Source organism: Paralichthys olivaceus, chromosome 2 (genome assembly GCF_024713975.1).
Source record: "Paralichthys olivaceus isolate ysfri-2021 chromosome 2, ASM2471397v2, whole genome shotgun sequence".
Classification (NCBI taxonomy): domain Eukaryota; kingdom Metazoa; phylum Chordata; class Actinopteri; order Pleuronectiformes; family Paralichthyidae; genus Paralichthys; species Paralichthys olivaceus.
Window position 1 is genome coordinate 24,762,622 of NC_091094.1, and position 24,411 is coordinate 24,787,032.

At 41.3% G+C, this 24,411-nt stretch overlaps 1 protein-coding gene across 1 annotated transcript in view; it reads left to right on the forward strand.

The window, feature by feature from the left end:
- The first annotated feature begins 3,442 nt into the window (after positions 1-3,442).
- Positions 3,443-24,411, forward strand: part of phactr3b (phosphatase and actin regulator 3b) — a 45,588-nt gene continuing 24,619 nt past the window's right edge. The window contains exons 1-6 of the mRNA XM_020086295.2: positions 3,443-3,697; positions 20,024-20,182; positions 20,347-20,421; positions 20,538-20,678; positions 22,541-22,771; positions 22,850-23,057. Of these exons, the coding sequence (XP_019941854.2) occupies positions 3,577-3,697; positions 20,024-20,182; positions 20,347-20,421; positions 20,538-20,678; positions 22,541-22,771; positions 22,850-23,057 (935 nt within the window). The 5' untranslated portion in view covers positions 3,443-3,576. The remainder of the gene's footprint in view (positions 3,698-20,023; positions 20,183-20,346; positions 20,422-20,537; positions 20,679-22,540; positions 22,772-22,849; positions 23,058-24,411) is intronic.

Sequence of the window (24,411 nt, forward strand, 5' to 3'; positions counted from 1 at the left end):
AGTGTGCAGGATATGAGTCAGCAATAACAGACTGTGCACATTTAGGGTTTGGATTCAACAACTGTGGTCACACAGAGCAAGGTACATGTCTACTGTGTCTACCGTCTACATGTCACATTCCCATTTTAGATGGTTGGTTTTAGTATTTGGAATGGTTTGATATAATGCAGTCAAATCAAAGTGTATTCATATTTCTGCTGCTCACTTTCTTTTCTTGTCTCTGCTCTTCAGACAAACAACGGCTACTCCAGGCCTATCATCCTGTTTGCTCCTGTAATCAGCTGGAAACTGGTGTATTGTCTACTTTAAACACATTCTCTGGTCACCTGGCAGCCTCTGACTCCTTCCACTACCAGCTGTGTGATTACACTGTTTATAATCAAGTGCCATGCTGGGCTGGCCTTCTTGGAAATGAACTGATCACTTCATTATAACGTGAAGTTATATATATTTATTTATTCATTCCCTGGTAGGATTGTTAACTGTTGCTTTTCTTGTCTTGATGAACACTCAAAGCACTTCACAGTACAGGTTTACATTCACCTATACATTTATATATTCATATGTGCAGCACCTTTTTCTATTAGAAGGTTTAAGGATCTTGCCTCGATAAGGGGAAAACTGGGATTGAACCACCAACCTTCAGGATGGAGGAGGAGCCACAGCCGCCTGCCAGATAGACAGCAAAAAAAATGTTGGGCCTCATCAAATTTGACCACTCGAACATTGTGTGTGTGTGTCAGCTCAGTGTTTGAACTCCCAGACTCCAGTTCTTAATGTTTCCTCTCTCATCTCTGTATGTATTTAATATGTATTTATTAAGAGAGATTCATGTAGTTGTATAAATTATACAATTTATGCAGTGGTCAACTGGCACTCCCATACAGTATTTCCCGACAGAGCTGTCCCATTAAAGTTATGATATAGTCAACTGCATTTATCTTTTCATACTACTTTAAATACAAAAAGACACAGAATGTGTGTTTGTGTCTGCATTTCTGGATTTGGAACATATTTCCCATACCTGCTTGCATTCAGTTTTTTTCTTAGCTGTAGTGTTTTTGTTAGCTATGCACTAAGCCGAGTATTCTTAGTCCTCACTGTGTGACAGAGCCTGGGATCATTCTTTTATTTGTAAGGCAACATCAGACCTGACTTAAACATTGCTTTCCTAACTTCGTAAAACAAAACATAACAAATAAGCACGGCAGAGTATTCCATAGTAGTACATGGTCTGTATCCTAATAATGCTTTTTCTTCATGACCACTCAAAACTCTATATAGCAATTCATGTACACATTCATTCTGTGCATCTCTGTGCAGCACTTTCTCTATTTCTATCTACCATCAGGGGCAATTTGGAGTTCAGTACCTTGCCCACGGGCACTGCGGCATGCGGAATGGAGGAGACAGGGATCACACCGCCATCCTTCTGGTTAGTGGATGATCCACTCTATCTCCTGAGCCACAGGAGTAACACTGAACTTGTTGTTGTATAGAAAGGATAAAATAAACTGCGGACCCGTTGCTTTTTAACGTCCCTTCACACTGTCGGAGGCAATGAAAATATATCTAATTGTCATTCTTTCTTTACCCATACAATCATGGCCTTGACAGGTACAAAGCCAAAGACTACATCTTTGCGGTCCTGTAAATGTTCATGTTAGTGAGCCAAGCTCTGTGGTTTCAGATGACTGCTTTACCACTCGCGTGTCAAACCCTGATGAACAGTATATGATGCTTCCTCATTCTTTCCAGGTGTGTGTCTCAAAAGGCTTGTGGATAAAAATTGTCGAGTCGTCCTAGTGACTCAGCCTGACATGTCTGCCAGCTATCCTCCTGACCCTCAATGTCTGCCATCGTGCAGCTCATTCCTGTGTGCTCCTTTCTTTTCTCTCTCCTCTCAAGAGTGGGACCCACCCCAGATAGAATACGGATGTGGGCCACTTCAGGCAATGATCCTGCACTTCTGCCTTCTTGTGGCCCAAACAAAATGGATGTGAGTCTACAGTGGCCTGCTTGTAAAGTTGGCAAACATGAAGGGTTGTCGTCAAGGTGTAATTTGTATGTTAACTAGGGAGCCGACTGCCCAAGTGCCATCATTCCCTGTGGTATGTGGGCCTAATGTGCGATGTGTGGAATGTGGGCCAAATCTGCACCAAAACATTTTTGCTTTGTGGGACACATCTTCCTTCAAGACAGAGCGTGCGGCAAGAGGAGTGACAACTGTGTTCCAGTGGGCCAGACACTAATCCTCTGACTTAACGGAAAGAACTGATCAGTAATCAATGCTTTACCACCATAGTTAAACCATAAAACCATAGTCTGTGCTCCAAGGTTGGTCTTATTTTCTTGACGTTACTTTCCTCCATTTCATTTCAGAGCAGCATGTTCGTATTTCTGACAGAAAATAACAGCAGCTTCTCAGTAGACAGATCTCACATCTGTGTAGCCCTGCTCAATAAACGCAGGCCAGTGGGAAAACGTCATTAACAGAGTCCCCATTTTCTTCCACAGTAGACGTTAATCCAATGCTGCCTTCAGGGGCTGTGGGACAGATCACCTCTGAGACTTTGCCTCTTGCACTTTAAGTCATCAAAGCGTGAAATATATCCCCCAGAAAGGTGTTTAGCCAGAGGAAATACTCTGATCCTTTATTGAAGTACCATGATGCTAAAATACTGAATTGAAATATTACTTACATAAAAGTATGTAGGTGTCAGCAGAAAAAGGAAGCCCATACTTTGAAAATCACTGCAGGGAAATGGCCCTGATAATATTGGACCTACTATCAAAGCTGTCTGAAGTGGATGTAGTTGGATTTTTGTATGACAAAATACTTTAAGGATCAATCTGCTAAAAAATTATTATTATTTAAAAGTTTTACAAATCAAGCAACTGATTACATCTAAAAATAGAATGCCTTTAACGTCATCACACAATGAGGCATGGCGAAATTACAGGTTACGTACATTTATATAAATGTTTTATGGTTCATCCTTATTGTAAAAGTTATTCATATGTTTTGCTTGTTGCCTGAATTCTTTATGTATAAAACAACTGGTAACTATATATCAGAACAATATTTTTCTACAAATACGCCAAAAGTACAAATACACCAAATTTCTACTGAAGTCTATGCATTTAGTCACATTCGTCGACCTAGTGGCAGCTTTGGAGAAAGGTGAGCTGCAGGCTCTATTGTAATAATATAACATAATTAAATACTCAATTGCATGGCCTATATTACATGTCTCAAGCACATTTGCAATGTCTGGACTCTAGATATCTATTATTTTAATTATCAAACCAAGTTGGTCGACACATGTTGAATACAGATTTTATAGAGATGTTGGAGAAAATTAAAAAATTGGGGAATTACGAGGCGCACAGGAAGGCGCCATGATGCTGCGCGCGTAATGGATTTCCCCAGCAGCGCTGCTGCCTGTCTTGGAGCAGGAGCTGCAGCTGCAGCAGCGCAGCCACAGTGAAGCAGCCCCACCACTTGATGCTGGCGACCTTGGCCGGCGGTGGCTACGCCTTCCAGTGCTGCTTCCGTGCTTCCTCTCTCCCACCATGGCATCGTGCTCCGCCGCCGGGCTGGAGGAGGAGGAGGACTGCGTGCTGCAGCGGGGCAGATCTCAGAGTGACCCGAGCAGCATCACCGAGGTTCGCCTGGGTGAAGCGCACAGAGCAGGTAAGCAGCAGAGGGGGGAGACGGTGGGAGGGGAGGGCTGGACGCGAGCTGTGACAGCTGTCATATCTGTGCGCTCTGGACAGGTGCTTGGATGGATGGCAGACGCATCGCAGTGTCAGGTGCTCTCGTCTGCAGCCCGATCACATCCCTGTGAATTTGTATGCAACAGTCGTAGGTTGTGTTGTAAACGTGCGTCATGTACTATCCCCCTGTATGTGCTCAGTGCTGGGCTGTGCTGGGCTGGGCTGTAGGCCTTATTGCTCTAATAACTGGGCCATTTACAGAGGCACAACGAATCAGGGTCATTTTTGTGCCATGCAACACACAGAAGGAGATGTTGTCCAATGGTGTCCCTCCACTTACGTCTCAGATGACTCATTATAGCGGTGCATTAAAAATAACACGCATTGATTAGCTGACATTTACACATGTGCAGGTGTTTCACAGCTGGAGCCCATGCAGTGTTTCCCCACCAAGCGGTCCCTTCACCCAGTTTATTCCTCTCCATATGAACATAATTGTTATCATTACCTGCAGATGATGCCGTTCGTGCAAAGAAAACCACCAAGTGAATGTGTTTTGTATGATGCACCTATATGTGACATAATATTCCTGCAGCTAGGTGAAGGTGTAATGTACAACTCACACATGGACTGCAGTATATTGAGCTGAAGCTGATGAGAGTGATGGTTGTGTATTTGGCTGTTTCCATGGTGATCCAAATGGCAGAAGGCAGCACTTGGCTCTCAGACTGTGAGCTGACATGGTGTTTGTCTGCTACACTCACTGGTTGTTGTTGGCTTTTTTTAAACATTTAGTTTTGGGGTGTTTTTCCTCATCACACTCGGTGATATACTGCAGCCGGCCATTCAGTGAGAAGCGCCACTCAGTCTGCAAATCGTCTTCGGGATTCACATTTCCACTGGGAGTCACCAAGCAGCGCTCACGGGAAATACACTGTTTTGAAAGGTATTGATCAGTGGATCGTTCTGGCAGTGTGATAAATCAGTCATTTTAATTTGCTGTTTGACATCCACCACCGCCCACACACTATAGACTCAACTGGTTTCATTACATAGAAAATGATGCTACTCAGCTGCTGCTGTACAAATGAGATGCTCAGTTACTGAATCCTAGTCTGATGTGTGTCTGTGTGTAATATATGAGACAGTGCTTAGTACATACTGTGCACTTTTGTTTTCATTTGTGTGTGTTCCAGTCTGAAGGTGTCACAGGGACCAGCTATCTTTAGATGTGTGGGCCACGGCAACACTGCAGAGAAGATCTTCAAGTTCTCTTGCTGACAGCAGGATGTTGTGTTCTTGCCCTCGGTTTCCACGGCTTGTCACGTTGTCGTGGTTGTTACGGTTACGTAACAGCGTTGGTGTACAGGCAACTCTGAGACAACGCTGGCAGCAGTGTCCCGTGGTACACTACATCCACTGTTCATTACCGCTTTAAACTTGAATTCACCCTGATCCCACCTCCGAAAGAAGTGCTGCAGCAGATTTCGTCCAGAGCTGACGTCTTCCTGTGCAGTGTCTGGCAGACAGGGATCAGGCAATGCAGCAGTGAATACCTGCCTGACCGTCTCCATCCCCTCTGCTTGGTTACTAACCCTTTCCTAGCCCCGGCATGCCTACTACCGCTTTGATCCTGGCCCTTGAAGAACCATCTCCATAAGAGGGGATAAAAGGGGGGAGTGACAGATCCCTGATGATGCCATTATCATGGCACCCAGCTGGGCAGTGTCACACTGAATCAGCTGCACACTAAACTGGGCCTAATACACAAAAGCCTTCTTCTTCCATTGTGATGCTTGTACAGTGATGCAGGAGGAAAACGACACATTTCCCTCTCTGGCACGTGGTCACAACCAAAACAGAAACCACTAAACATTTGTGCAGCAAAGGAATCTTTCAAATCAGATTCTCATCCTGCATATGTTGATGGCATAAAACACCACACAGAGCAGAGGACTCTGATTCTACCGGAATACATGTTTCTCAGAACCCATGACAGCGTGTAGTACAAAGTGACACTAGCACCTGCAGACAGAATTGGTCGAGTTTTTCCAGCTGTTACTGTGTGGTTGTAGAGGACAAGTGTGATTTTAATGGCCTTGGTGTTTGGTATGCTCACAGTCACAGATTCATCATCATGATCCACGATGTGGCCACTGCAGGAATCCTGGATCTACATTACATAACTAAATAAACCTAGAAAAAGAGCACTCACACCTATATCAGTGTTATAAGAATCACCTAAAATGACCGAAATCATCTTTGGAACAAAACTTGCTTCATTTTTGAGAAGCTGACTGACACATTGTCTATCAGTCTATGGTGAGCCTGCCTTTGGCTGTGTGTCTCACCATTTATTACCCCTCCATTTCTACTTCCTGTTACTGTAATTAACATCCTTTTTATTGGAAACGATAACAAGAAGTAGCCTAAATGCTGAAAATGGCGGAAGACCTCATAGTTTCAGCTGCAGTTATGAATGTACCCACAAGTGCCATGAAATGCAGTTCCCTCTCACCTGAGAACTTCTCTTTTTAGGCTTTAGTCTCTGTACCTGTCACTCGGTTGTGCATGAGAATGACCACCATGCACGTGCACCCTCGCAAACGCCATACACTGAATTTATTCTGTGGGAAAGGCTGCAAAGGAAGTGAAAGAAATTCTGAATCGCACCAATTTATTTGGATCTGCCCCCAAATTGAATGGGTTCTTCCTTGGGCCATGTCGCACCCATCCACAAAATCTAATGGAAATCAGTTGTGCAGTTTTTTCATAATCCTGCTGACAAACAAACCAACACTTAATGAAAACACAAGAATAACATTATTACACCAAAATCCTGGTTCAACTTTGTACAAACATTGGTTGTATCTAAAATAGACATTATTAGCTGCATTGCAGGTCCATTCACTTTACTTGAACTTCCAAATTAAGAGCTTTAGATCAACTGGCTTCTCAGCAATCAACTTGGTACTGTGTTATCAGTCACCAAAATGAAATATTATAAATGAATAGCATAGAAAATATGATTGTTTTTATGTCCCTAATGAATATCTCTCTCACATGTACTTGAGCAACATTGTGATGAAGTCACCATGGCCTCAGCAAACAAAACAATAATAGGACTGATGGCAGAGATCTGTCAGTCTCTAGTGTTACCTCAGCCTGGAGTCTCTCCTCTTGCTCCCCTCGTCTCTCTGAGCTGGTGACATTGTGCTAATCTGACAGGTCGCTCTAACATCAAAGGCTTTCTCCCTGGACTCCTCCAGCGTCCTCCAACCACCTCGCCTCGTCACACCTCCTCCACCCACACATCTGAGATACTCACTGGCCTCAGTTTGGTCCTCATGGGGGTTCTGACGAGGTGATTAAGATGCTTTTTATTCGAATCAGGGTGCTTCATGTTTTATTAACCACATAGCCTATACATAAGAGAGCGTGTCTCATTCCATATTCAGAGCTGTTATTGAACAGTGAGCCGATTAGAAGAGAGAAGGTTCTTGGTAAATGAGCCACTTATGGTTCCCCAAAACTGTCATGTCCTTTTTAGTCACAAATGTATAGAAACAAATGTAGTTTTGTGCTTAATTGAATGATTATGCATTCACATGCTCTTTGGAAGGTCCTTTTTCCCTGAGTTGTGAAGTTGTTGTTCTGACTTTTATGTGTTCATGTGCTTTGAAGTTGAAATTTGGGGAAATGTTGGGAGCTGTTAACAAACCATTTTGAATTTCTGTGTTTAGAGTGTTTAAACAACACCGTGATGCCGCTTTCTGATATCTGCATAATGAAGAATGAAGAAAAAGGATCAGGCATGTATACAATATAAAATGTATACAATGTATATATACATTTATCATAAAAACTATATTGGTTAAAAAGTCTGCTGTTGGGCGCTTATGGACGTGCAGATTTAAATACGATATAGTGCTGATTGTAAAATTATGTTGATTTGATTATGAATGATAGCTTCAAAAACTCAGCAACTCCTGAACCAAAACTTTCACAGATTTTCCGAGTTGTTGTTGCGACTTCAAGTAACATTCATGTGAATTTTCATGGGCTGAGTCCGGAAATCATTTTTTCGATTAATTTGACACCACATGAAAGTACATTAAGTTGATATGCTACGGCAGTATTACCACAAAATTTAGGTAAAATGCTTGTACTGCCAATGTGTTGACACTAATGGTCTAGATTTCTATCTAGAGCCAAATAGAAATGTAGGGTAATGTAATGTAAATGGATTCACATGATTAAAATTCCCTGAAAAATAGTAAAACTTTATCTATAGCTGTTCTTTCATTCATTAAGTCATTTAACATTTTAACACGGAAGGTAACTGCAAGGTTACCGTTAAAAACTTTTCATTCACATAAAACAAATACTGAAATATATATAAATAGAATATATGTTTTGAAGTCAGTGGACACATACTGCACATTATACCTCCTACTCCATCCTACTCTCTTTCCATTGGCTCACATTAGGTTTGCAGTAGCACAGTTGTACTCTCTGAAAATACCATGCTGAGATGACACTAGAGAGATGTTAAAGGCATCTTAAACACCTGCACAGTAGGAGGACCAAAATTGAAGCTAACTGGGGTCAAGAGTTGAAAGGTCAAACTGCCACTAGAGGGCTCTCCTTGGCAGATGGCTGTGTTTCATAAATGAGGTAAGCAGTCACTGTCATTGAGTCCGGCACTGCAGTCACCTGACCTCTCACAAAGAATAGGGACAAATGGTTTATCCAAGGTCGTACTGCATATAGAGTGGGAACGGATGGACTTTCTCAGGATTACTCAGCTCTTTTCTGTTTAGGTTTTGGATGAGATGCAAGAAGACTGATGCACTTTAAGTGAATATTCACTTTATGCCGAATCACCCTTCAGACTGTGAGAACGGAATGAACAATGTGCAGGCATCATTAGAATGAGCTCTGAAACCTTTTGAAATTCTCTCAGAGGAGGTTCAAAAAACCTCCACACTGAAAAGTAAGCTTTGCGTAACTTCATGCTCCTCTGGATATTTTTAGAGCTGATGTAACTCCTCGGAGTGTTTGAGGATCTCGTGTCTATTTAAAAGTTAAACATCTAAACGCAATGACGAAGAGTTTAGTGTGTAGAGTGTGGCCAAGATGAATGTGGAGCATTGCAGATGTGTTGTGATGAATCTAGGGCTATTTAGTGAATTTGCTGAGACAGTAATAGGTTGTTCCATCAGTGAGTTTTTACCCTTGAGTCTTTGTCGCAGCATTGATTCTTTTTTATGAGCCAGCAGAGACTCAATGGTGGTATAGTGGCTAATTCAAAAGTACCTCTTTTTGTGCCAACTCATCTCTCATGTCATTATGCACTATGCAGAGATATCTCGGTGTCCCTCTGTCTACAGCTCCCTGGGGAGCAGCACAGCAGGCAGGATAAAACATGACGTCACTCTCTGGCATTGCATTGAAAGGACACAACCAGCACTATTTAGGAGACTCACACTGTGGATACAGAGCCCCAAACCAAACTCTCATTTCACATTTTTTCTTCCTATAAAGAGGAACACCACCAATTTCACATGTCAGAATCTGATATATTGCCAGAAGTGGTTTCACTTGAGTCAGTATAGTTGGGGCTATGAACTCAAAAGTTTGAAAAGTTAAAATATTTGGGGTGTAGAGTTTTGCTTAAAAGCTAAAGGCTATGATACTTGTAAAAATATCACAATCTGTCATATAAAAAAACCCCACCAACCAACAGGTTTAAATATATTTTTTATATGTAAAACTGTCCTCTACATGCCAATAACCTCAATGTCCACAAGTAACCTCAGGCCATTTTATACACAAGGTTGTGGTCTGTGGACTATAATGACTCAGTGCTGACTCAGTCCTCTACCACTTGGGGGCAGTAGAAAAAAAGTTGTAAGCATACGTAGCGACTTGTTAACAATTAATCTTCTGCAGAGAAACATCAGCATTCATTTGAGTGTCGTTTCCAGCAGCCTGACCAATATAAGTCTAATGTGGAGTCCTCTTCAACTGTTTTTTTGTCTCCACCAACTCAGAAATGCAACATTCTCATAGCTGTTTTGCTGGATTCTAACTTGGTTTGTCCATTGTAGTGGACTTTAACATGGTTTTGTAGGTATAATGCTGAAAATGGCTTAAAATGATGAGTTTTAGTTTTAAATACTTAACAAGTTAACTGAAACCTAGAGCATCATAGATATCATACATTTATAAATATTGGTGTATATGTTTGTCTGCTGTGCCAGTGTATAATTTTTTTAGAATATAATGCAGAAAAAGATTCTAGGAGTTATTTTATAAATGTTAAAAATACATAAATAGAGTACAGAAACAAATGTCATGGCAAGGGGAAGGGTCCACATGATGCCACCTGACTGCAAAGCCTCCTATTGATACATTTATTTGAGCTTTGGGGTGATTTGGTCATCTGTGTTAAATCAAATTGAGCAAATTGTCTGATATGACAGGATGCATCAATGCGTGAATAGTGTTTGACAATTAAAGAGCAGAAAAGAGAACAAAAGGATCTTAGAATGTGTTTGTTTCCATGTACAGACTGAACAGTAGCACAAACAGACATGGTGAAGCTGTACTACCCCCACCCCTGACGCACACACACACACACACACACACACACACACACACACACACACACACACACACACACACACACACACACACACACACACACGCCGTCTCCCCTCCCCCAACAACTAAACAATCTGGGATCTCTAAACAACAAGGATGTCACACATACAGTAGGACTTAAAAATTGCTGCTGTAGTCTGCTGTAGACTGATGGAATTAAAAACTGAGCGGTGGTGAAGCTTTGCCCTAAGAGACCAAATCTTGTGGCTTGTGTTTACTTCTCTGTGTGCCACTTACGTCTTTCACCAACAGAGCTTGGCTTTTATTCTTTGTGTGCCCTCCATGACAGGTTCTCAGGCAACACTGCTGTTATGATTTAAATAGATGTTTTTCTGCGTGTTTACCCTTTTATTTAGTATTCTTACAGGGTTTAACATCGTGGAATTGCTGTCACATGTCTGCAACAACAGTGTTACCTCCTGAGGGTGGCCATAATATGATTTATTTTAAGGAAAAGAAAGATTATGAGTTAAGCACAGGCGGATACCCTGTGACTGGGTCGGGCATGTTGGGGGACTCGATTTAAGCTGTCTGCCATTTACACACGATGGATCTTTTATGAATGTTGCATGGGCTGACCTAATTCCTTTCAGAGACGACGAGAAGCAATATGTTGCACACGAGAACACACCACAGCATCCAGCTGATCCTTTTGACATCCTCATCCCACATCAACATGGGTATAAGGCTCGGACAAATGGAAACAGAGCAGCAGCGTTAGGATCACTCCGACGCCCCTGGAAAGGCAGAGGCTCTCGACCACCTCCAGCAGAGTTATTTTCAGCCATTCATTTCTACAAAATCTACACTGCACATCCCACAGAGCTGGGGAGTGGAAACAGCCTAGTGAGGGCTTAATTACAAAAAAAGATCCTTTTGGTCTCTGCGGCAGATGTAATTAAACAAATGCTAAATCCCAGAGAAGGAATGTAGAGACTCTGACTGACAAGACTCTCTCAGCAGTGTTACAGTAAAGAGACAGTAACAGCCCCCAAATGTTTTAATGTGACTTGAGCGAACCCTATCCATTAAATTAAAATGTTTTTTTTGTTTAATAGAGATCCAAATAAAATGCAATTAATTTCTTAATTTTGAGTTTACCTCCTAACAATCACACTGGTTATAAGTGTCTGGAGCACAACCTGCTTCATTTTATCATCTACTGTTGGAACAATTAGTCAGTTGACAGTAAATTTAAAAGAATCATAGCTTTTGTTATTCGTTCACTGTGTCATGACTGTATATAAATATGAACGACAGGACAGCTCGCCAAAAGTAAAGCCAAAGCAAATTGATCACCACCTGCTGGCTGGGAAGTATTGGTCATAAATCCTGCCTGCTCTATGTTAATGGATGGCACATGGACCAAACCAAAATGTCAAAGTACTCTTGTAAAGCTGGTTTCTGTCATTATAGATAGTTCTCATCACACTGATGTATGTTCAACTGTTTAATTTCTGGAAAGTTTAGTTTAGATTAGTTAGTTGACTTTATTAAAAACAAATCATGATTGACAGCATCGACTGGACCTCGCTACCACAGCTCCATCTCCGACCGTGGGAGTGGAGACGCGTTGCCCATGCGGTACAAATCCTTCAAATGCTTAACACAATCTGTGTTTACCTGGTAAAGACCTCTAGCTGCTGTGTGAATTATGATAGGAAAGCACCAGGGCCAAAGGTGGAACTGTCCTTGAGAGGATGTTTTCTGTGTAATGTTAGATCCACCACTTTGGACCAGACTGAAATACCTACCTATCATTAATCTTGCTAAAGCTTATAAGTGGCCTGGAAAAATGGTCATATGAATATTTTTTGTCTAATGATCTTAATCATGAATCTTGCTGTTTATGTGACAGCTTTGAAATGTGATGATGAACAATGACGGCATGCTGATGGGGTGTCAGATCACAAAATGCTATCCTGTAATGTTTTGACAGGCAATGACAAACAAATGGTTTCATGTGTACTTTGGTGGACTGCTTGCAGATAATCAATGAAAAGTCATCACCAGGTGAAATGTGCCCCATGTTTGCTTGGTCAAACTGCTGATATGTGAGGATCTGGTGCCTTCTTCCTTTTTCATGTGATTGTTAACTTGCACATCCTTACGGATTTGGATTGTGGGTCGGACAGACCAATCTGCATATGCCACCTTTTGCAGATGCTGTAATCGCATCTTCATGATTTTCTCTGACACTCTAAAAACTAAAATGATGAATAGAGCCCAGGCAGTATTGCGTCCAACCTGAGCAGCCTGGCCTCCTCCCAAACTAGAAACATCCCCTTCGGAGGAATCCCAGAGACTATTTTGTTTGCAGCTCACACACACTACACAGTCGAGGCTGTGTCTTCCCCACTGCTACAGTCCCCCATTTGTCACTGTGACACTGCATTGGCTCGCAGGCTGCACAGGCTTTGGCTGTACCTGATGAATGATTCAGCAGATTTAAAGGGGAACAGTGCTGGAGTGGAGCAGTAGCAGAGTTATGAAAATGAAATGTAGTTTGCACTGTCGGACTGCAAAGCCTGTTTAGGACTTAAATGCCAATCACAATGAAGTAACTCACATTTGATGATACTTTATTGGCTGTTCTTGACATAGAGTCACTGTATGTATCTTACTGATAAACCATTTGCAAAAACAATCCTCGGGTAAATTCTTGATTATTTTTATTTTGTCAAAGCTGAAAATTATTGTAGGCCACAGATTCCTGACTTCATGATTCAGTTACTCTGTGGTTATGCTGTGAAACACAGGAGATCTCCCATCCCAGTGAATGTGATTACTGCACGTTTGAGGTTTGCAATCAATTGTAAAGTGCTTTGGTGCAAATTGCTTCACAAATGGACACTCCATAAGTGTAGGTTTGAGCACTTATACTGCTGATGTGCAGCGTGTTGCTCCAGTTTCCCTCGCCCCCCTTGTTACTGCACAACAGACATGCAGAAGCACACACTTGTGGCCCCTATACCCCTCATGTACACTTTACAGCTTATTGGCAGAAATAACCTCACTAATTCATTTTAAGCATGGACACATCATAATGCAAATCACAGAGCTTTTATTTTGCAGAATTGTGAACTTGGGTCTGAAGATTTTGTTGATTGCTTAACAGTCCACTGCAATAGCTGATATGCAATAATGAAAAAATTAACAGTTTAATTTTATGATAAAACATTGGCTACAAAATCGTAGTTGCAGATAAACCAGGTAGGATGAACATTACGTTTTCCACCATCAGTCTGCACCTGCACATAAAAAGCTCTACATTTCCACAGGCCAAGCAAACAACCCATTCCAAACAGACAGGCTTAGAACAGACAATGCACTTAGAAGATATGGACAGAGAAACAGCAGGAAAAACACTGGTGTAATAATATCAAAGAGTCAGTTTCATAGTAATCCATGCCGTTAAAGCAGTGTACACAAAACCTAGCTCTGGAATTCATACATTTAAGTGTGTAGTAAATCGTAATTAATGTTACAAATAATACACTAGTGTTTTTCTTGCTGTAAGAAGAGGAGTTTGCTACGAAAATTGTAGATTTAGTTAAAGTAAATTTAAGCCCATTGGCTTTGCAGTTTGAAGCTCTGCTCCTGATAAATATTTCCATCTGCTCGTGTTGGTGAATGGATCCTGCATCACTGCAGTCGCTTGAGATTCCTTCATCTTCAAGTTGGCAAGCTGGAGGTCGTGTGTCACTTTTTTATGAGCTGATCACAATTTGTGTGCACAACCTTTTGGCACGCCGTCTGTGCTCGGCCATATTAAATGAAGTCTTGTAAATATTGAATGAGATTCATGTTCTATGAGTAGCTTACGCCACCAGTTTTATTCTTTGTTTACTGCTGGTGTGTCCCTGAGGAGAAATCCAGCCACTGACTGTTATCATCTCTGATGTAACTCGGCCCTTCCTGCTTTTAATGTATGAGCAGCCCGGTAGAAAATCGATCTGAAGCCACAAAGGTTTTGCTAAAGTGATGTTGTCTCAGTAATTAGTCGTCTGTGCTGATGATGCAGGGATGACAAAATATATTTAAAAACAGGCCTTCAGCGAAAACATTTAAAAAACAAGACTGTATCTAATGAAACACATGAACAAAGTCTTTTTTTATTATTGCAACAAGGTTTGTTTGTTTGTTTACAGTCACGAATAAGTAGCTTTTAATGACCGGAGCATGTGAGTATATTTCTTCTTTAGTAACCTGTGGAATTTTATGTGGTATTTTCTGTATTTACTTTCTGTGAGCCACGTTACTAGAATGTTCAATGGACGACACTTTCAGACTGAAATATCTCAACAACTATTAAATGGATTGTCTCATTGTCTACATATACTAATACATTCATGTGGCTGATTAATGCAAAAAAAATTGCATGTTGGAGAAATAACTAAAGTATAGTAACCTTGCCCAGTTACATGTAAACTCTGATGGACTGCATCCTTCACAGCTGACAGGATTTACTATTGAAATGATACTGTAGATGTGACAGGACCTATTTGAACTGCAATGTTATACTTTACAGCCCAGTCTTGCTTTAATTGATAGTTTAATGTGAGGTTATCATTATAATACTTAACACATAGTGCTATGTATTGCAGAATAGTAGGTGCCGGGTGAGGATCCTCCTCAAATGCCATTGTAGAATTTAATTTCAGCAAACATTTTGATTATTTCCAGCAGCCCATAATGCTGAAAGTGAACATGCTGCATTTAAGGTTTGGAAGAGAAGCTTTTATTTTCATTATATGAGGACCCTTATTTGTTATTTGTAATGGGGGTGGGCTCCCAGATGTACTACGGTGTGCAGTAGCCAATGGCAGAGCAGGAAGAGGATGAGCGTGTGTCAGTTTATCCGGCCCCCTCCTCCCGGCGGGAGGGAGGGGCGGGGCTCACATGGCCCATCCTCAGCACTGGCAGCAGCGAGCTGCGGACTGTGGCTGCGGATGGAACCGGTCATCTGCACCTGAGGTCGTTCCATAGACCGAGGGTTTGATCCCACTCCGACCTGCACCGTCGCGGCCACACCGGGATTCGAACTAAGCATTGTTTCAGAGACTAGCCCTGAAGTCGCTCGCTTATTACTTGAAACATAAGTGAAGAGCTGCAGCCCCCGCCTCAGAGCGTCGGTCTGTGAACACATGAAGCCAGCAGCGGGGGGACAGCTGTGTTTGCTGTGATAGGTAAGTGCTATTCTCCAACACTGTTACTCTGGTTGCATACTTCACATGTGTTCACCCTAAAAGTAATGTTGATCATGTGATGAGTCTGCAGGGACTTAGTTTTTGTCTTGATGACCATATGGCACTTAGTGCTTCTATAACCATCTATTTTATCACCATCATATAACTGTAATCTTCCCACCGAGACCTGTGGCGTCCAGCAGTGAGTTTCTTTTCTTTTACTTTTCCATAAGAGACACAACAACCTTTACTACAGCAGGTAAAGTGTACTTCTATCATTAAAGTCAAATAAAGGGTCTATATCATAATAAAGGGTCGAAAAAGAGGAAAAACAACCGATATGCTAAATATATACATATATACACACGTACACGTTTAATACACATTTAGAGCAAAAGACTTTCCAAAAGAAAACAGAATACAAATAATAAAACAAGATCTCGATGAATTATGTAAAGGTTGCAATCATAATATTCAGGAGCAGCAAAGCAGAACAGTGAGTTTCTAGCGAAAAGGACTTGTAAAATATTTTAATTTTTAATAGGTGTCTGGCTGTGATAAATCTTATATTGCATCTACTTATAATATTGCTTTGGAGACTAGTCATAGACATAATATAATATCCTTTATGCTTAGAGATTTAAACATGCATTTATTTTATTAAAACAGTAAGTTGTGAGTAACATGAGTGAGGAGAATGTGCACTTGCTCATTATCTGCCGGAGCAGCTCTGTGCTTTGGGTACATTGACTTTACAGTATCTCTGACTCTGAGCTTATTTTTCCCTGCTTGAAAAGACGACTCTCAGAAAAGGCATGTTCACGTTCACCCAAACCCCAAGCCACCTAAGCACTTTGATAAATATTTCAACATAACTTGCAAATTGCTCCCTGATTTACATTATGCATCGTTGCATGCTGGGCTGCGATTGGCTGCGGTTCTCAGTCTCACTGTGTGGCAACAGCCTTCCCCCATCCGCCCAGCAACTCCCTATTCCTCATGCCGTGGTGATTCTCTACCTCCGAGGGCCTTTTTTTCCTCCTGCAGCATCCAGCGTAGTAACCATGGCAACGGCAGCCTGACCCTGGGTTGCGCTGCTCCTGTTACTACAGGCCTGACCTGAATTTGCAGCTGCATCCCAGGCAGGCGCACACGACTTGGGCGAATGACCTGCTTCTCATTGTTGGTGGACAAGCAGCTGAGGGCGTCAGATAAAGACGGGGCATCAAAACTGCCGCTGCTGCTCATGGATCGATGAACTCTGTTGTGATTGGCCTTGTGTTGAAAGAAGAGGCTGTATGTTTGTGATGTCAGTGCAGGGATAAATGCAGCTTCTGTATGCAGATGGACCAGCTGCAGTCTCTATAGCTTTCTAGCTTTTACGACAAATTGTTATTCAATCACAAAATACCCAAATTATTGCTCTTGTGTGCCAGTAAATTTAAAATCATCTAAAGTGCTTTAGGAATGGTGATGAGCATTTTTTCACTATTTCCTGAGATTAGATGAAGTGATTAATGGAGGAAGAAATTGGCAGATTAGTCAATAATGAAAATAGTCAATGGAGCCTTGATAAAAACCCTCCTTGTGGACATTTTGATAGTGAGTAGCTGCTGACACGATGCCTTGTATCTGTGCTGAAATCCTGTGTAAATATAGCACCTACTTGAAAGATGCCTGCTGGTATGTGCACATGGAGAATATTTATTTATTTTGTTGGATTGCTACTGTGTTGCTAAAACCACATTGTGAACATGTTGCACTTTAGCTAGGGTCACTGCTACAGAAGGAGGTCACCTGCCACATGCTGACACCGACGCCATCAATTCCAATCGTCACCTGAGGATCTAAATCACAATACTTCTCCTTCTGTCTTCCTCTTATGTGACTGTGGCCAGTAAATGTGAGTGCATGTAGTACATTTCGTAAGGGAGATATTTGAGCAGATGTTGTAGATTTAGATGCGGCTGAAATTGATTTAAGGGATGAAAGTGTTTGTGGAGCGATCCCTGCTCAGCCCACAGCTCAGCTGTACGCTCCCTTAAGTGTCAGCTTGTTGGCGGAGCCAGACTGTGTAGGAGTGACTATTTCTGTCCTTTCTCCAAGGAACCTCAATAAATCTGTTCAGGCATTTATAACATCTCTCTCTCTCTCTCTCTCTCTCTCTCTCTCTTTCTTTCTTTTCTCTCTTCTCTCTCTCTCTCACTTAGTTAGCCTCAGTGCTTCTCTCTTTCTCTATCTGTCTATCATTGTGATGCTTAGCCTGCAGACTTAAAAGTGCTCCAAGAAGATGAGCCACTGAATGTTTGAAAATCGGCCTAAATTTATCAATTTGTTGATCAACATCAATAAATATCTACCAAGTATTTTATGGTTTTAGCTCCTCTAGTATGACTTTTTACATTTCTTTTACTCTTACATTCGAACACTGATTGGGCAGAACAGACCGATCAATACATTGACAAGCTGACTTATAAGCTGCCAAATGCTACTACTATGGATAAATCAGAATTGGCATTTATGACAGCTGATAAGTACCAAATGTAAGTAATGGGCAGCCAAAGATAGCTTCTTGGGCTATCTAATTTCCACTGCTACTATTATAGTCTTTCCAAGAGAGCACTGCCACACCAAGGCTGGCACCACTCTAATCCCTGTTCGTTCATTGAATGCAGCCCAGTTAAGCTGGCTGCTGCAGAGGCTGAACTTCAGGTTAGACTGTATGGATATTTTCACTACTTTGACATTTTATTGATGAAACTAAATCGATTAATCAAAAGAATGGCAGTTTTGCTGAAACGTTGGATCACATAGACTTAGACACAGGTAAAAACAAGGAGCTATAGTACGCCTGTTGGAACCAGAGAATATATTTGTTTTTCATCTAATTGCCACACAAATATTTTTTATTTATTTATTAATTTGTCTGTGATAATCCTTCAGCATATGCTCCTCTGATCACAACTGAAATAATTTTGTGTTTTGAAAATAAATTCCAAAAAGAAGTTGTGGTAATAAGTTGAAATGACATTGACCAAAAAGACACTGACTGGGTGATAACTTATACTTGCTGCTTTTTAAACAGATAAACCAGGAAGACCAAAGTCACATGGTCGACAGAAAGATAATATGAGCGAGCAGCTAAAACCAATTTGTATCAAGTGTGAAAACAGTGGGACTGTGTGAAACAGGTCACTCTTAATGATGAACCTCCGTCACTTGAACCTGCTGCTCCGCTCAGTTTTACACAGGTGTATGGTGAGTTTCAGCTCGTTGTCCGGTCACATGTTTTTCTTCACTCTTACATCCCTTTAGTAAAGGCCTCAAAAAGCCTCTTTCTACAACGTGCTTGGATCCAAACAGCAGACGGACACAGTCAGGTGATCACAGTTGAGCATTTAGCTGTTAAAGCTCCAGACATTTCCTTTGGGTGTTAAGAACTAACTAGAGATGAAGTGTGAGTATATGAACATGACATATCATCAGGTGACCAGACACTCGGCTCCAAAATGAATGATAACATTGCTCTGTTGCCTCCAAATAGCCAAACAATCAGTGATTGCACGATAAACTGTACATGAACAAGTAATCCATGTTTTCCAGTTGACAATTAGCTAATGATCTGATTATCTTACTGACATAAAATGCAAGAAAATCAATTAGTTCCTGTAAAATGTGATTTTTGGCTAATTTTGTTTTCTATGATAGCGAACTACACATTTACTACACATGTTTGATTTTATCAATCTTGGCCCTTAGATGTTTTATAGACCAAAATAAATGTAGCAACTGAGAAAATAGGTAAAGTTTTAACCTAAATTTAAAAAAAAAAGACTTAAAAGAACATGGGGGCAAAACAAACTGCCCTGCTGCTTGTTTCTCAGTAGCAGCATGTAAGCTGCATAAAATTCTATCATCTGTTAGTTGTCAAATTGAGCAGTAAATTTCTGTGAACGTCACTAACACAGTAATACAGCCTGAAGTGATGCAAACTGTGTGGGGATTGCAGGCGGCAGATGTCTGCACTGACCTCAGATGAGGCTGTTGTGTTGGAGCTGATTTTATTTATCCTCCGTGTGGCTTTTAAGAGAGTTTTTAAAAGCCTTCCATTGTCTGCGTGTTTTGGGGCCAGGAAGGTCTGGCTGCCCTGAAACCATGTGAGTCATTCACAAACAATGTGATTCTCTGTCTTCTCCCCACCGCTCGCTCACTGCTCCTCAGAATTAGACCGGAATCAATAAGGCACTTACAGCCACTGACCCACATTTACCTCTTTCACATGATGATGGGATGCTGGTGGTGTTCGGCCAATTGTGTTACAAGTGTTTGAATACATTTCTGAAGTTTCTGCGACACTGGAGTGCTGACTGATCACCACTGGCTGTTGGCAGGAAGGGTTTTGTTTGCATCCCATTTAAGGCAGCTGTGTTTGCTTGGTGTTGCAGATGGGATGGACCAGCAGAGGGCACTGCATTCGGGTTGCCTGGTCTCAGGGGTTCGCACGCCTCCCGTACGCCGCAACAGCAAGCTGGCCAGCCTGGGACGCATCTTCAAGCCCTGGAAATGGAGGAAAAAGAAAAATGAGAAGCTGAAGTCTCCAGCAAGTGAGTGTGACGTAAGATATGTGCTGCAAAAAAAAACAAAACAGCACCGGATGGTTGGGGAATCATTCAGGGAGTAAAGAAGAAGGCTGCATTTATGGTTCCATGTGTTTTTGTTTCCGATGCATCCAGCAGACTGGTTTCAGAAGTGTTTGTTTTGTTTTTAGCGGTGGAAAAGAAGGCAGCTGTACGGCAGAAGAGAGATGACCTCGTCAGGAGGAAGCCAGAGGAGACAGAGACAGGTGCAGACTGAGAGATGTGGACACAAACATGACTCCAGGCTGATCACAGTTCATTTGTTTCGCCACATGATGCTCGACTCATTCCCGTGCTCTTTCTCTTTGCCCTGTGTTTGCAGAGTCAGATCTGGCCTGTGGGGGTGACGGTGAAGATCCAGACACCCCGACTCAGTCTGACGCTGAGGACAGAGATGAGGAGCCTGTGGCGCCTCTGGCCAGCACCAACGAAGACCTGGGCAGCGACTTAGAAGCTTCGACAGGTAGAGTACAATACTGTGGCTTGGAAACATTTAAGAAACAAAGAAATGTTTAAAGCACAGCCCTTCTTGATGTTTAGGTTTAAGGGATAAGCTGCTTTATAAAACTACATCTGCTGACAGTAAGAGGGAGAGAGAGGTTATAGCTAAACCTAAAGCTGCTATGATCAATATAACTTGACACATGACAGCAGTTCCCCTCAGGTTTACAAAGCATTTTAGCAACTTTTCGCCTTTTGTTTTGATTTATACCCTGTAGCTTCACTGTTTTGGTTCAGTCCCTCCGTCTCCCTGTGCCATCTGCAGCAACAGTGACGACAGCAGCTGTTTACGATGAAAAACCTCTAAAGATGCACAATCACAATCTGCCCTGCACCAAACAACAGAAGAGCACATTTATATAAATACATATTTTTCCTGTCTTTATTCAACAGCATGGTCTTGCAGTTTGAGGGCAGGACTTATTGATTTCAAGTTCACATTTGGCAGTGCCCCGCACCAGCACTCAAATAGCTGCTTGTCCTTAGATTTGCTCTGTATGTGCTCAAACTGTGCACTCTGATTTTCTTCCATCTTTGTCAAACTGCTTCTGTGCATGAAACATCTTCTCTCGGATTTCTCCTCTGCTCTTGGATAATTTCTTCTGTGCCTTGGATTTACAACAGGTCTCATCACTTCACAGGCCAAGTGACGTGATGAGAGGTGAAGTGTGAAATCAATGAGTCCTGCTCTTCAACTGAAAGACCTGCACATTAACAACTAGCTGATGAACATAGTAGAGCATTTAGCAGCTATAGATAAGTAGGTGGAGATAACAACCGAGCAAAATTCTGGACTTAGATTCTACAGAAGGCCTGACGCTGTTTTACATCTGCTGGATGTGTAAACAGAACACTGTTTACAAGCATACAGTCATCCTTAACTTATAAAGTGATGTTTTGGCAGTGTTTTGTTTGCTGCAGTGCCCTCAGCTGGCCAAACATTAAAATAACACAGGTTACATTACTTGAAAGTGATTGAGACTATGACCTAAAATAAATTGTTCAAGTCCAACTTATATTTAGTGCAGTAGAGGTTAATAAATAACAAGAAACTGGAGTAAAGAACTACGAGGTTTGAGGAGAAACATCGTCACCATTATAGTTCTCCTAGTTCAGTCCCCCACAGAGCAACAGGTTGATTCATGTATTTTAAAATATCTCAGAATGTATCTTGGTCAGAAATCGATAAGGGAGGAATTTGTGTGATCAGCTTATGTACAAAGAGTCTACACTCATATATCATATTTTGTAAACTTCCAATTATCTATATCAGTATCAGCCTCAGTATGTGTTCAGTAAGAATTAGTGCACCGTATAAAGGTGGTGTACAATCAAAGTCAAGTGAGAGATCATGACCATTTCCTGTCAGTGACCATATCGAGTGGTAGTTTTGTTATTATTACTAAAGTATTTGCTCTTTTTTCATTTGTACATTACCTATGTTATTCACACACAATCAGAAACAAAGATGATTAACATTAACACGTTATTGTCAGTGTACAATTAGTACTGCACATCATTTATTTAATTTGATGCAAGCAAATTTTTTTATTATGTTTGAATTTTTGTATGTCACTTATTTTTTGTAGTTCCTGTTTTTAAAGCTGAAAAAATAAACATTTTAGTGATAATTAATCATTAGGAATAATCTTGTGGTGGTTTTTGGTTGGTTCTGCCTGCATATGAATCTTTTTTGGTGCAGTTAGTATTAGTGGCACCAGCTTCAGTCTGGAACGCCATGTCTCTGACTGTCCACCAAGTGGAGACAGAGACTTTCTGAACAAACCCAGCCTCTGCTTCACCATCGCCGATGCTTTGTTTCAGTGCAAGACCTGACTGAAGACTCAAATACTGTGGGAGACCCCAGTCAAAGTGATGATGGAGGAGACGAAAGCATCTCGCTAAGCGACCCCAGTGAGGTGCAGTTAACGGGGAAGGCAAAGGCTGTTGAAGGGAAACAGGAAGTGACTGTGGCCCAACCCCAGAGACGAGCCAGCACACCTCCTCCACCTAACATGCCGGTCAAACTGCTCCCCAGACTGGGCAGCCTGGACGGTGAGCTCACCAGTGTAATCTGATGTGAAGCCCCACTGGTTTGCTGTGTTGTCTCACGATGCTGGTTTTCCTCCTCAGGTGCTCCTCCGGTGTCAGTAAAGAAGTCCCCAGCCACCTTACCCAGAAATTTCACACTTCCCAAAGATCCTCATGGCTCCTTGTTAAGAGGCAGGCTCTCCACACCCACTGGTTCCCCCCACCTGGGGGCGCTACACCCCCAGCTTCCCCCCAGCTGTATCATTGAGGAACTGCACCGTGCTCTGGCCACCAAACACAGACAGGAAAGGTCAGACTTTAGAGCAAGATGCTCTGTGTACCTATAATACAAAGTTACCTTTGTTTGAATACTTCTCATTTAAGTGTTATTACATGAGCTATAATGTTTTACAGAATGTCTTAATTAATTATTTCAAGAGCAAAAACCGATCAATTGTCACTTCCAGTAATGAGAGATATTGTTGATTAGTCCTGTTTAACTATTCAAAGGCCTTGTTATTGATTATCCATTATTAAAAACCCCCATTCGAACACATCACACACAGAATATGGACTGTGGACAAACAGCTCATGATCACTAACAAAACAGAGGGCTGCTATTAACAACTCTTTTCAGTATATATTAGCTTGTCAATAAGGTTTTTTGATTAGGTCATTAATTGTTCAATTCAAATATAGTGGGAAAACATTGTGAAAAAAAACAGTCTCACGTTCTTAGAGACCAAATATAAAAACAAATATTCTAAATATTCACTTTAGAATCATATAAAACACAGAAAAGCTGCAACATTTGAGAACCAGAGCAAAGTTGCCATTTTTAATTGATTTAAGAACAATTCAACAATTATTATTATTTGATCATCAACAACAACTGAATGATTAAGTGATTAACTGATGTTACAGCCTTTCTGCTGACATTTTTATACCTAGTCTGTTCATTTTTTTGTTTTAAACACAATTTTATAACATTTTATTGGGCCATCAAATATCTGAATAAACAATAAGTTTCAAATGTCTATTTTCAGACATGAAAAAATCTAAATAGAATACATGGAATGAAAATGGTTCAATGGAAAACTTCACAATGACTATACCCATATAAGGTCGTAGATTGACTTCAGCAATGAATTAAAAAGGTGCAACATCTCTTCAGGAGTCAGACACCTGGCCCACACACATTAAAAAAGTTGAATACCTGTTGGTTACATCTGCATGATTTTCAATTTTCTTCAGCTTAGTGTCTAAATTACACACAGTCCAGGTTCTGCCTCTGCTGCCTCATGCAGTCTGTGATTTGAGACGTTTGTTTTGGCCTACATCAACCACATCGTCTATGTATGAATGCTGTCAAGTTAGTGGCTTATTGGTTAATCACCTTATTGATTTATCACTTCTCGCCCTTATTACTCTGCATGGAGGAGGATGTTTTTTTGATGTTTGTGGATGTTGCCACCTTGCCTAGTTCAGTTTGACGTTACTGTAGAAAATGCAGTATGTGTCGAACGATTAGTCATTGGCCCCTTTTTAATAAATCACTGAGCTGAATCATGTCCTCTATGATCGTATACATGTTGAGTTGTTGAGAAAACATACATGTAATTCACTTTTTTTTCCACTCCCACCAGTAATTTGCATTTTATCAA